Genomic DNA, 13,580 nt, shown 5'->3' on the forward strand with positions numbered 1-13,580 from the left:
GTGTGAGAAAATGGTTGTGACGATGGGGGGAAAAGCTACTTTCCGCTTGGATAAAGTCGAGTGCTCGCAACCATTGTTCCTCCACGTGGTATTCAACACAGGGGAGTACGGCCACACCATCGACTCCCTATATCTTCATTCATCTGACTACCAATTGTTGGCTCCTTCTATCTCTTGAAATATTGCCACCGGATAGATGTTTACAGGACGAGCGATCTTTCCATCTTGTTGACCGGGTCTCGCGTGACTCTCTGCGAGTACAGGTACATAACTAGTGCGGTACTGAGTATCGACAATGTGTTGCAGAGCTTATGGAGGAAAGCGCCTTACGCCTACCAGAGCTGACTGTCGTTGAAGAGGTTGAAGGAACGAGTCCTAGCCTGTCGTCACTGTACATCGATGATCAGCGAGGATGAGTCGTAGGATCGCCTCGAGAATGGCCTGGAGTGGTATAAGATATGATATGCCGCTGAAGTTCACATATGAAGACTTCGTTAGAACGCCCAAATTTTTGCTGGGCCACTGGAATCCAAGAGTATCGGAGGACCCGAGAGGGGGGATGATCATGATTGCTGTGACATGTATTTAGGGCACTTTGGGCTGTCTTTCTTCCGGGGTCCTCAAATCGGAACGTAATCACACAACGATGCATGCGGCTCATTTGCCTTCAATCGAGCGTCTTTGAAAGTGCACCTTGTTCTATGGATATTACAGAGACCCATGTCACTGCTGGGCCTCAGCGGGTGCCTGTATTTAATCTCAATCATAGGCCGTTTAGTGGAGCAGCTGCCTGGACTCTGGTGCCTAGCGCAGCTAGCTTAAACGTACTTAAGTATGTGGGGAGTCCGTTCCACCTGCCCAGGTACCGACCAATATCCAAAAGCGGGCTACAGAACTCAATTCGACGACTGCTTTGATATTCTCTACTCTCAATAACACAGCAGGCCTCTCTTTGCTCGTACGCATAGGCCCGGAGTCAATTGGGACCATGAAGTTGCTCGCAAATGAGATCATATTGGAGATACTCCTGCATTTCAGCGTCCCAGATGAATTCGCCGAGCTCACAACCCTGTCACAGCTTTGTCGCTCTTCGAAGCGCTTGCAACGGCTTGCTCAACCAATCCTCTACCGATACATACCGGATCTGAATCCAGAGAAGCGCCAACTTTTATTCCGCACACTGTTGGAGCGCCCTGATCTTGCGCAAATGGTGCAGTTCTGGGACTTGCAAGACTGCGGAATTCCAAGGCCTGAGCTGTTATCTCTTGTCGAAGCAGTTCGCTCCAAGCTGAGACTCTCCGAGAGCATGGAAAGGAAACTTGTTTCTGATATGCAGGAAGAGAAAGAGGATCTAGAAGTATCTTTGGTGTTGCTCCTTCTCCCCAATCTTCAAGTAATGGAAATTTCTTGCTACTATGGGCCAGACAATTTAAAGGTCGGCTTGGTCAAGGAGGTGAAAGCCGACCAAAATAGGCCATGTGGGCATGTCCATCACCTAATGCATCTCCAAGAAGTTCGTATTCGGCATGGTGATACGGAGTTATGCACCAGGCTTGAACCCGCCGGGTTGCTCGCGTTGCCAAGTGTGCATTCCTTGCGTGGCTGGGCGGTTTGTTGGCAAGATGGAGAAGAAAAGGCCGAAGACGAATACCCTGGGGTCACACTGAACCTGCGGCATATTGATTTGAGTTGGTCCCTCTGCGATAGCCGCGCCCTGTCTCGCATGCTCTCGCGATGTCCAGATCTGCAGAGTCTTCAAATTGATTGGGGTGATGCTACGGTCGGAGCGGATGATCTAGACTTCTGTGCCTTCGGCACTGCTCTCAGGAAATATGGTCGTAAGCTCGAGAAGCTTGACCTAGACTGTCGTATGGCCTTTTGCTACGAGGAAGGCGAGGCCACAGGCAGAATCGGATCACTCCGGAAGCTCGTCAACTTGAAAGACCTGGCTCTACCCCAAGATATCCTCGTTGGAAGGGTTGATGACGACAACGACAATAGTGATGACGACACGGAAAGCACTGCCTCTCATAGCAGAATTCTTCGACTTGAAGAAGTTTTGCCTACTGCCTTGGAGGAAGTTCACTTCTACTCATGCCAGGATGATGAGAAGCATTTGGACGATCAGATTTTGGATATCATAACCAGCAGCAAGACCAAGAATCTACGCAGGGTAACTATGGAGGCCCGGGAGAGTAATTTTCATCATGACGTCTCCGGATTTGGATGGAGCACTTGGAGAAGAAAGAATAAAGTGTTTGTGGCAACGAAAAGAGAGTTCCAGCGCGTGCCAGAAAAGCCTTCGCGGTCTTCTTTCTGTTGAATAATCGTGGACCCTCATTCAACATATTCAATTTGTTGGCAGTCGTATCAACATGAAGGATCGTGGCTCGTGCCTATCCCCTATTGGCATTCGCTATCTGCGCACATTATCTCGATTCCCTAGCAAGGAATCCAAATCAATATCTCTGGCCGCCGGGACTCTGCCACCAGTAGTATCGACGAAACCAGCATTCATGCCAGTCTGAAACTTGGCTTTGATGTGGTACGCCCGCTCTTTAATATGGTCCAGGTCCACGGCTGGCTGAGCACCCATCTCTGGAGACTGCCCGAATCCATGGAAAAGAAGTGGCAGGATGGAGCTCTTCCACACAGGCTGTTGGGGATTCATGTAATTCTGGACGATCATCAAGACCAAGAGACTGCCCGTCGCCACCAATAAAACAGCCGGCATAAGAAGCCAGCGCCAGTCAAAACTTGTGCAGACCGTCATCTCGATGACGGATCCGAGGGCTGATTCTTCACTACTCAAGTTGTAGTTGTTCGAGCCCAGGGTTCGAAACTTGTTGGTCACCGCCGTGGCGTACTGGTCAATCTGACTATTGATGGTTTCGAATGACGCATTTTGGGTGTTGTATAGAGGCGATAACCACCATGCATCTCCGCAGTACAGGGAGCCACCTTGTCTCGAGTCATACGTACACATACCACTGAAGAGCGTTTGAGCCATGAACGCATCCAATGCGTGCCCATACAGCCACATCAGCTTGTACAGACACTCGTCTGGTGCCGTGTATTCGGTGCCATCAACATTAATCCCTGTAAAAATGCGACCTGGGGTCCTTGGTATCCTGGAGAAGTTTGACTTGTCATACTCGACACCATCAATCAAGCAGGGTGATTTCAGTGCTGTGTAGTTTGCTGCCGCGCTGACGCCGCTTTCGGTTATGTTCGCCTCGACCCGGTTGACGGGAGCTGGGACAGTTGAAACCACCCTCTCGTCGAGTACTCCACGCCTCATGTTTGCCTGGAAGTTCTTCAGACAGGGGTAGATGGAGCACGATGTGGCGACGTAGTCCGAGGACCCAACATATCCAGTGACGTTGTGAGGGCACACGAGTTCCCCCTGCGAATTGTTGGAGCAAGGCGACTGAGTGAATGTGAGCACAGTAATATTGGTAAGCGCATCATTCGCGAGCGTCGCGAAGCCGTCGGGAAACTCGGACGAGGCCCAGGAAAGGTTGTAGTCGACTTGTACGTTGAGGTAAGCTTGCCCCGAGTACGGAGACAACCAGAGGTCATTTGGCATGGTGTAGTTGGTGCGGTTCTCGTTTGCACTGACGAATGACGTCGTGTCGAAACAGGCACTGCACATCCCAAGAGATGAGTGTGTTATGTCATCCGAGCCCACGGGAAACGTACAATTGCCCGTTGCACATGTAGCCACGATGGCAGAGTCATTGCCAGTCGGGTTGGTCAACCCATTGATCATCGCGCCCTTCATGTCAACTTCGACCTCCCATGTGCCTGCTCCGATGCGGTAGTAATCAGCCCTTCCAGGCATGAAGTGAGCAATAGGAAGGGATGCGTTCGTGTCCCGGAGATACTGCGGACAAGACACGGATTTGATCGCTTGTTGTGTGAAAGGCCCAATGGCCAGGGAAAGAATGGTTACGATGGCACCAATGACTGCCAGGAGACTCTTCGGGGCGATAAACAGAAGTTTTATAGACCCATTCACACTGCGACTAGCCCTGTCGAAGTCGTGTAGATGCTTCAGAGGCCGTGGCCGTGAAAAGTACCCATATTTGAGTTGGCCGAGCACCTCTGCCACAGCCACGAGCATTGCAGCGCGCAGAATGGTAGACAGTAGCGCAATGAGCGTGTTGAGATTGATTGAGAACGGCCATTCGGGCAGTTTCTGCCCTTCATAATGAGCCAAGATCGAGACTGTCGCGGCCAGCAGTCCGACGGCAACCCAGAATGACATGATCTCCCACGACCAGAACTGCATCACATGATACCGCGACGCCTGCTGCGCCGGGTGGGTTTGCTGGAGCCTCTGCCCTTGGGGGTCATCGTTGGTACTGGAATCAGTCGAGAACCCAGTGTCTGCTGAACTATACGGGTATGGCCTCCCGCCTACTGCTCTCTGGTCTTTGGTGTCCTCAGATCCATGTTGCTGGCTGTAGTGGGGCACGTGAGGAGCCGACATTCTGGGTGTAGCTGCACCTGTGCCGCCGCCGTGCAGCGTCGGGTCGGGGGAGGGTAACAACGTCAGCACTCTGCGATTTGGTTGACCGCATCCAGCGGTGCGCACTCCTCAGGAATCCGGTCGATGCAGAGAATCCTCCGAGCTGATGGTGTCTGCGATGTGATGTGGCAGGAACTGAAGACGGTCGAGGGGTTGTCGGCATTTGGGCATGCTGAAAATAAGGCATAACATTGTAACCTGGTTCCTGGACTGATCTGCGTCAGGCTTCCAGCCCCTGTTCGCCTGGGCACCCCTTAGTTTTGGTTAGGGGGCATACCCAAAATAAATCAAGCTGCTAGAGGCTAGGCCTTAAATGGAAAAGGTTCATGATGGTGGAGTCGTGGCCGCTCTGTGGCGATGGAACTCATGGCAGAGTGGGTTTCGATTGGGTCAACGCCCGGGATCGACCGCGTTAGGTTATTGGCCTTTTCTCTTTCCTTCGAGTTTTCAAAGCCGAGATATCGGGGGACCCGCCGCATAATGCAATCCGTCGGCGCCCCGGCTATCGCGTCACTTGAAGTTCCTTGGCCTGCGTTGCGCCCTTCAGACAGTGCGTAGCTGTCGGCACCAGCTAAGGGTCAAGCTTTGGAAGTGTCTAGCTGAAGATTGATCCAACCTGCTATCACTATGCTACAACATTGATCTCGTCGTCGAGCAGGTGAGTAGTCCAGCCATAATTGTATAGAGCAAAGATGCTTCAGAGGACATTTGTCTTGTGAACTATTGTGGAGGTCCGGCTACTGGGAACAAGCGGAGCAAGCTCTGGCCACCAAGCTGTCCGCGCATACAATCCATTATCTACCAGCTATATCTGAACTTCGAGTCCTCTTTGTCAGTCAGATCAGTTATCGGTGCTCCATACTTGTCGAGAACAATCTCCCCCTGCCTCGCTGCAACCGCCTCTCCCCCAATATCGCCCGTGCATGCATCTCTCGCCTGGTTATCCCTCATGCAGATGAATCGATAGGTGACGACGACTACGAAAAGCAAGCACCAGGTAACGATCCCGGTGACCACTCCATTGAAATAACGAGGTTTCTCGGTCCAAAGCTGCGGCGCTCCAATGCAGCCGGCGCAGTAACCAATGAAGAACATGCAGCTTACCACAGACCGTTTTGTGTTGCCCTTGACGTTGGATGCAGTGAGAGACAGGAGTGGCGACATCACGGCCGTTATGCAAGAAGCCTAAACAGGCAAGGGTCAGTCCACGTAAGTCAGGATGATAATGACAGAGTATACTCACGAGCCAAGAGGCGACAATCATGGCCCAGCCCGAATCGGTGCTCAGCTTCAAGAGAAGAATGGTGCCCACCAGTGGCGGGATGATCAAGGCCAGGACCACGAGTGTGCGATTGCGTGGAAACATCCAGCACCCCGCGACGCCAATCCATAGGAGCAGGACCTGGACGGCACCAGAAGGGGCAGTATACAGCATCGTCTCATACTTGTCATAGCCAATAGTGTTGATGACCAACGAAGCGAACTAGCCATGGGTTAGCTATCTTTTTACGGCCTATGTGCGGTATTAGTGTGCACATACCGTCAGCACCGGCGATTGCATCGTCACCAGGACACCAAAAGCAAATACAAACCATGACTTCGGATCAAGAACTGCCTCTCGGAGCTGTCGCACTGAGAAGGACGCCTTGTCGCCGCCCTCGCGGTCTTGGGCCATACGAAGCGAGAGAACCTCCTTTTCCCTGGCATTCAGGAACCAGGCATCCTTCGGGCCGTTGGGCATGATGATGTAAAAACCAACGCCAGCTGCTATGGTAATGGCGCCGCATACGATAAAGATTGTCCGCCAGGGGGCAAGTGAAAGCGCGGTATTTTTGCCAATGCCGTACATCAACAAGCAGCCGATTACTTGAGCAATGCCGTTCATTGTGACCCAGAGCCTGTAAGCGTCAGCATAGTGGATCAATCTTTTTGCAGCATCGGGCACTTACGCAGTACGAACAGCATGCTCGTCTTTCTGGTACCAAATTGCGGTAATGGTTACGAAAGCTGGCGAAACGGCACCCTCAGCAAACCCAAGCATGAATCGAACAGCGGCGAAGCCAGCATAGTTGTGGGGTGCTGCGAGGCACATGCACACAATTCCCCATACGATACTGCAGACCACAGTTAGTTGGCGTCATTTCGAGGTACTTCTGGCCCGTCTTACACTGTCCCGCCAACGAACTTGGTCAAGCGAAGCCTTGACATCAGGTAGATGAAGGGATATTCCGCGACTAATTGGCCTATACCACACGCCAGTTAGCTGCCAAACATGAGGGTACTATAGGTAGTCCTCGTGGCCCCGTACCAACATAGAAGATCGACGAGCACCATGCGTATTGGCTACTAGTCATGTGCAGATCGCTAATCAAGCCAAATACCTGCAAAGGTCAGCGACGGAAGTGAGGCTTCGATTTGACTTCTCCACGTACCGAGGCATAACTAAGTGTTTGCTTATCGAGATATTGCAGGAAGAAGATGAAGCACATCATTGGCAGGATAGTGCAGTCGATCTTCCGGAGAACTCTCTTCTCCTCCTCCTCAGTGTAAGTGGCCGCTAGTTCGACAACATCACCCTTTTCCTCGACGCTCAGGCGCTTGTCCGCAGCATGAGCCGGCGGCTGGGTCATCTCCAACTTGTCGATTGATGGATCCATTGATGTTGGCTCGGGGCACGGGCGTGAACAGCGTAGCAAGGTTAATCGGGTAGGTTACCCAGACGTCTGTCTCGTGGACGGAGACAACATGACGGAGCATTTAAGTCTTCATTCCAGAAGCGACGAACGACTCTCCCCGGATATGACATACCGATGCCAGTCATAAACGTCGGCCGTGGCCGAGTTTTGATAAGGTTACGGCAATGTGTCGGCCGCAAGGCCAAGATGGCAGTTATCCGAGACGCTCAGCCGACTGTGTAGGCGCGGGAACCTGTCCACTGCGGGGTCAGGTTGCCGACACATGGAGGTTCCGCAACTCAACCGGTTGGTTGCTCACTTATCGTCTGGGTAGGCATTTCAAATTAAGGCACTCTTGGTAATGGAACCATTTTGATTTGACCTGTCGCTCTGTGTTTTGTTTTCAATTCTATACCGAGCACCCATAGCCGCCTGTGGTGCTACTTCGCGCCATACTTTCTCCTCAAGCATGGTCCAGGAAGCCGATCTCAAGCCATGGCTACGACCATCGCCGAAGTCATATCTTCTTCACAAAGCTAACGTGGTCGACGTCGCCGCAGGTTCAATCCGCAAATCCGTGACGGTTGAAATACAGAATGGCAAGATCACGTCTATCAGTCCATCTGCGGCCAGTGTACCGACGAAGCCCGGTTTCATCGTCCTAGACTGCACGGGGCAATTCCTCTCACCAGGTCTTATTGACTCGCATGTCCACTTGATAGCTGTACCTGGCTTCAACGACCTCAACTCAGCCTTTGGTAATCCAGAGTCTGTCAGTCTTCTGCGGCAGCCCTACGTCTGCTCTCAGATGCTGCATCGGGGGTTCACCACCATACGGGACTGTGGTGGTGCGCACTCAGCGATCAAGGAAGCCATAGCCGATGGCGTGTTCCCAGGCCCGCGACTCTTCATCGCCGGTCATGCTCTCAGTCAATCAGGTGGGCACGCTGATTACCGCAACAAGCATGATCACTCAGCGTGCTGCGGCGGAGCCACCAACGGTCTCGGGCGCGTGTGCAACGGTATTGCCGATTGCATGCAGGCTGTGCGCGAAGAGATCAGATGCGGAAGCGACTTTATCAAGATTATGGGATCCGGCGGCGTCAGCAGTCCCACGGACAAGATCGATCATCTGCAATTTACTGGTGATGAGATCCAGGCCATGGTGCAATGTGCCAAGAATGCCGGAACCTATGTCACAGCGCACGCGTACACAGCGGAAGCTATCAGGCACTGTATCGAGAACGGGGTGAAGGGTATTGAGCATGGGAACTTCCTAGACGAGGAGACTGCTGAGCTGATGGTCAAGAACGATGTATACCTGACACCGACCCTGGTAACATACGATCAGATGGCTTCGGCAAAATGGACTGGCTACCTGCCCCCTGAATCGCAATCCAAGAACACCGAGGTTCTGGATGCGGGCCTCAAGGCGTTGAAGCTGGCTTCGGAGACTGGCGTCAAGATCTGCTTTGGTACCGATCTCCTAGGGCCTCTCGGGGCAGCCCAAACCCACGAGTTCGCACTCCGTGCCAAGGTACTGTCGTCCTTGGAGGTGCTTCGTAGTGCAACCCTGAACCCGGCACGCATGTTAAGGCAAGAGTCATCACTGGGTCAGATCCGGGAAGAGTTTGAAGCAGATGTCCTCTTCCTGGCCAAGAACCCCTTGGAGGACGTAACGATACTGGACGACCCCGAGAGGCACGTGATTGCGGTCATGAAGGAAGGGCGCATCTACAAGAGCCGGACAGCTGAGATCAATGAGGATGCATGTGTACCCGTTCGGATCAAACCCCAGCTGTAGGGCATCTCGCGGCGCAAAAGTGGCTTGTAGAAATCTAGATAGCAATCCAGCCATTTGCAGACAGTTCAAAGTCTTCACCTCCTTCTTCGCCTCTGTGCTCAAGTTAAGCCTGCACATTGGATATTGAGGCACCCGACTCCCGCACTTTGGGCCCTCGGACCGGCGTTATCCGAACTCTGGTCGCGTTGGACAAGACGTCGAGGCGCTATGGATTTGTACTGGGGGCAGTTGCGTCGGGATTGACTCAGTAGTGGTTTAACTAACTTAGGGCCGCTCACCTCGGGTGATTGGGACCGATCCCGGCATCGGCGGATAGAAGCACTGAAAGCGCCCACCAATCCGAGCATGGATGTCGGCTATCTGGCCGCCTGTTCACCTTCCCATGTTCTACATGTGCTTCGTGACAATTGCACCTAGAATGCAATAGCAAATGGCTGGTCCCGCGGCCAGCTCACCTGCAGCTATCCGTCGCCGACGTCGAAGACGTGTGCCCGACGAGATTCGCAAGAGGGCTCCGAGGGCGTAAGTCCCCAGTGCCTTACCTCACCTATACACTCTGGGTTGGCTGACGCTGCAAATTAGTTGTGATCGGTGCAAGGCGAGGAAAAGTAAATGCATCGAGACTGCATCAGGCATCTGTCAAAGATGCGATCGAAATCACCTTTCCTGCCGATTCGCGCGGTACGTTCGCCTGCCCGCTTTCCTTGGATTCAGGTTTTCATGATGTTAATATGGCGCAGGGAAATAAGCCCACTAGAATCCCCCTCCCAAACAACGCAGAGGCAGCTAGATGAAAGTAATGAAAATAATGCCCCAAGCAACATCCCTCTTAACCCGGGTGGCACATATTCACTAGATGGCCGTAAGTTAAGCACCCACTGCATTATATGTTCAATGGTTTAAAGCTTCCAGATCCAACCGAAAGATTCATGTGGCCGCGGTTTCTCTCGCGTCTGCGAGAGACATTTTCGTTGGATTCTGATGTAGCTCAAGGCGAGCAGTTAATGGCATTGGTACAAACCGTGAGTGTCATCAGAGCCTATTCGCATCAGAACATAGTGCCTTAACACAGTTACAGCATGCAGTACGAACACCAACATTACAACCAGCCGAGTTGCAGAGGCTACGACAAGCTGTTGATGCCTTCCCACCCCGCCCAATCGCGGATTTCCTGTTGTCCGTGTGCATCGACCACGGGACAGATGCATTCTTCTACTTCAACCAGGCTCAATTTTTGGCTGAAGTCGATGAGTTTTATACCAATCCCACGTCTCGGCTTAGACGTGACTGTAGCTTTGTCTGCCTCGCCCATGCCGCCTTCGCATTGGGTAGTCAGTGGACAACCCTCGCCAAACCAGACGGGTCAAGATCTAACCTCAACACCGACGACAGCGATCCTGGCAGGATATTCTACAACCAAGCACGATCGCTGATCCCGGATGTGATAGACTTCCCAGGTCTACGATCTGTACAGGCTCCTTTTGTATTAGGGGTCTATCTTCTGCCCGCTAGTGCCATTGGCTCATCCTACATCTACCTTGGACTGGCGCTCAGGAAAGCTCTAGCAATGGACTTGCATTTAAACACAGATGAGCTCAACCTGAGTGAAGAGGAAAAAGAGATTCGTCGAAGAGTATGGTGGTCCATCTACTCGTTAGAACGGTACGAAATTATTTCTGACCATATCGGTTGGTGAACTGACATATATTGTAGTTCCTCAACTGTAAAGCTTAATCGGCCAAGGTCAATCAATACGTCAATCATTACGGTCTCCCTTCCAAAGCCATGTCCACCCCTTGACAACATTCAAAGATTCAATAACATTGAGCACCAGATTGCAGATGCTAGGCTAATGATGATCCTGGATAAAGTCGCTGAGCCTTTGTACGTGACTTCCAAACGAGCTTGGCTGTATTCCCCTTGCTGACCATCTCCCAGGGAATGGTCCGCAACCCAAAGTCTGCCGATTCAACTTGAATCTGATCTCAAGGCATGGAAACGGTCGTTACCAGCGTCTCTGAAGCTGCAAAATATGCTACCGCAATCCCCATGCTACCGGGCAACATTTCATCTCTATTCCAATTACTACTTTTCTTGGATTGCTATGGGGAAAGTGAGCGTGGTCACGGTCGTGAAAGCTCGGCTGCGTCACCACTTCCGGCGAGAGTCCCAACCGCCCCAGCTTGGCGAGCATATTGGAGTATTGGCCAACTCTTGTATCAAAGCTGCCAAGAAAATGCTGCTCCTATTCGAAGATCTCCGTCGAACGGGTAACCTAACCAGGTTTTCGTTCACTGACTTTCAAGCTTGCAGCATTGCAACAATAGTTGTGTTGTTAGCTGGGATTCTTGAACGAGATGCCAACTATGAGAGGCAAGTCGCATTCGGCTTGGACTGCCTGAGTAAAATGGCCGAAGGAAACGTGGCGGCAAAGATGGGTGTCAGCTTCGTTGAGGCTCTGCAATCTATTGCCGACGAGGCTGTGGACAAGTTGAGTGAAACAGAAACATTCTCGAATTCGCCAAGGTCGAGGATGCCGCTGAGTACGTCAGACTACAACAGCTGGCTAAACTGGCTATCGCAACAGAACACTTCATCTAATAAAACGACACAAGTGCCCTCTCAGTCAAATCCTGTCGATACCTTACTACCCACGCCAACCGCGGGTCCATGGCCAACGGCCCAGCTGACGACAGCAGGTTTGACCACCTGGGATGGAGTAGCAGCTCTCCAGCAGCTATCAGTGCCGCCTATGGAAACAACCAACCTCGACCAAGGAAATCAGCCGCCTTCGTATGGGTCTCAGAACATCTACCCCGATTTCACAGCACCGCTCTATAATGATGACCAGACGTTCCTCATGGGGTTGACAGGTTTCGATGTTCTGGGGTTCACTGACGGGCAAGATGGAGGATTTTGACTAACCAATACCTCTTGAACTTCAGAACAGTTGGACATCTTATTAAGTCCACAACAGCTTAAGCGGAATCACAATGGATACCTCTCGGCTGTGGCACAACTACAGTGACGCCATATTTCGCAAACGAATGGTGATAAGACGGGCTATTTCCAGAGCCGCATAGCTAAAGTAACGTTTTGCGAGAAGAAGAACTTTTCACTGTCCTATCAGAGTCCAGTGATGGGGGATGTAATTTGGCAAATGCATTGTATTAATAGCAATTGCCGTGGCGCAGCAGCCCACCAAATGAATTTTCCCCTGGATGATTCTTGAGGCTGACAGGGAGCGGGTGTGGTACCCGTATCAGCTCTGGGAATCCTTCATCACCGAATTTCCGCTGAAAGACAACCACTTTGCATTGAGATGCATCAGATAATCTTGGCAAGACGAACTTTGTACCTGCGCAAGTCAATTGATTGGTTGACTCGTCGCACAGTGCTAAATACATTCCACGGTAGCTTAATATAATTGATAATTATAGCCTCAACGCGTTTATATTCCGCAAGAATACCATGGCGCTGACCCAGGCCACACCTATAAAGTGCGTCAATTCGCGCACTCATTAATCATCTCGCCGATCACTCACCAGAAACCCACTTAGACACGCTTCACCGGTTTGCTACAGTTTACCTTCTTTTAACGCATTACAAGCTCATGGGCACGTCGACCCCAGTGTTATGTCCCATCAGTGTGCAATCAACAATTAAATCTCCTTGTTTGAAAATGCACTTCACTACTCTGCTTCCTCTCCTGACGCTGAGCTTTGGCGCCTCCGTCGTGGCCCCAGCTCCTGTCACAGATGATGGAGGCGCTAGTTGCGATGTCAAGTGCCAGGTCGACCGATGGCTCTTCCACACACCAATTTCCGAGTTCTATGCTCAGATGCAAAAAGTATGGTGGAATCCTCCATCGTCGTGGAATGGCATCGACTGGGTGCACAACTCCAAGTATGTTCAGGACGACCAGTGCTCGGTGCCGCAAAAGTATATCGACCAGTTCAACATCAATGACAAGAATAAGCCACGCGGCTACAACTTCCTGCAGTCGTGCTACCGCCACGACTTTGGTTACGCTAACTATAGGAAGGAGGGTCGCTTCACGGAGGACAATCGCGGCAAGATTGATGGGAACTTCCACGACGATATGAAGGATGTGTGCAATAAGGAGGGCAATATCATCAAAAAGACGGAATGTCTTGCTATTGCTGAAGTATACTACAGAGCTGTCAGGCTTGGGGGTGGAAAATGAACGAGTTCAAAGCCGACAGTTACTCGCATGGCTTTGGAAAAGTAAAAATGTGTCACACTAAAACGCGCGCGAGAGCATGGGAATTGACTTGAGTTGATCCTTGAGGAGCTACAAAAGAAATGGGCTGATGAGCCTGCTATATAGGGGGTGACCCCCCGGATTAACGTTGTTCCGCTCCTCTATATATCCCCTATATCGTGACAAAATGTGTAAATCATGATGTCTGAAGTGATTGCCAAAGTTGTTTGCATGAGAACTCATACACTAGAACAAAAAGACAGGGCAACAGAAGTTTTCCAACTGACTCCTGTGCCAGATCCTCAAACAGATTAAGCATCTGGTAGATCAGAATGATATCCC

General features: G+C 51.5%; 6 protein-coding genes across 6 annotated transcripts; 4 read left to right on the forward strand and 2 right to left on the reverse strand.

The window, feature by feature from the left end:
* Positions 1 to 988: 988 nt before the first annotated feature.
* JN550_010497 (uncharacterized protein) lies at positions 989 to 2,323 on the forward strand (the record flags this gene model as incomplete). The annotated part of the gene is made up of 1 exon (XM_049308758.1): positions 989 to 2,323. The coding sequence occupies one exon, from the start codon at positions 989 to 991 to the stop codon at positions 2,321 to 2,323; it is 1,335 nt and encodes a 444-aa protein (XP_049167468.1).
* Positions 2,324 to 2,416: 93 nt separating this feature from the next.
* JN550_010498 (uncharacterized protein) lies at positions 2,417 to 4,495 on the reverse strand (the record flags this gene model as incomplete). The annotated part of the gene is made up of 1 exon (XM_049308759.1): positions 2,417 to 4,495. One exon carries the CDS (start codon positions 4,493 to 4,495, stop codon positions 2,417 to 2,419), a length of 2,079 nt encoding a protein of 692 aa, XP_049167469.1.
* An 837-nt stretch (positions 4,496 to 5,332) lies between these two features.
* JN550_010499 (uncharacterized protein) lies at positions 5,333 to 7,191 on the reverse strand (the record flags this gene model as incomplete). The annotated part of the gene is made up of 7 exons (XM_049308760.1): positions 5,333 to 5,719; positions 5,778 to 6,017; positions 6,075 to 6,432; positions 6,484 to 6,648; positions 6,702 to 6,777; positions 6,843 to 6,915; positions 6,967 to 7,191. The coding sequence occupies 7 exons, from the start codon at positions 7,189 to 7,191 to the stop codon at positions 5,333 to 5,335; spliced, it is 1,524 nt and encodes a 507-aa protein (XP_049167470.1).
* A 487-nt stretch (positions 7,192 to 7,678) lies between these two features.
* Positions 7,679 to 9,013, forward strand: JN550_010500 (uncharacterized protein; the record flags this gene model as incomplete). The annotated part of the gene is made up of 1 exon (XM_049308761.1): positions 7,679 to 9,013. One exon carries the CDS (start codon positions 7,679 to 7,681, stop codon positions 9,011 to 9,013), a length of 1,335 nt encoding a protein of 444 aa, XP_049167471.1.
* Positions 9,014 to 9,942: 929 nt separating this feature from the next.
* On the forward strand, positions 9,943 to 11,933 carry JN550_010501 (uncharacterized protein; the record flags this gene model as incomplete). The annotated part of the gene is made up of 5 exons (XM_049308762.1): positions 9,943 to 10,035; positions 10,092 to 10,675; positions 10,727 to 10,897; positions 10,952 to 11,283; positions 11,353 to 11,933. 5 exons carry the CDS (start codon positions 9,943 to 9,945, stop codon positions 11,931 to 11,933), a joined length of 1,761 nt encoding a protein of 586 aa, XP_049167472.1.
* Positions 11,934 to 12,695: 762 nt separating this feature from the next.
* Positions 12,696 to 13,220, forward strand: JN550_010502 (uncharacterized protein; the record flags this gene model as incomplete). The annotated part of the gene is made up of 1 exon (XM_049308763.1): positions 12,696 to 13,220. The coding sequence occupies one exon, from the start codon at positions 12,696 to 12,698 to the stop codon at positions 13,218 to 13,220; it is 525 nt and encodes a 174-aa protein (XP_049167473.1).
* Between the last annotated feature and the right edge of the window lie 360 nt (positions 13,221 to 13,580).

This window comes from Neoarthrinium moseri (assembly GCF_022829205.1).
Source record: "Neoarthrinium moseri strain CBS 164.80 chromosome Unknown scaffold55_Wmoseri_CBS_16480, whole genome shotgun sequence".
Lineage (NCBI taxonomy): Eukaryota > Fungi > Ascomycota > Sordariomycetes > Amphisphaeriales > Apiosporaceae > Neoarthrinium > Neoarthrinium moseri.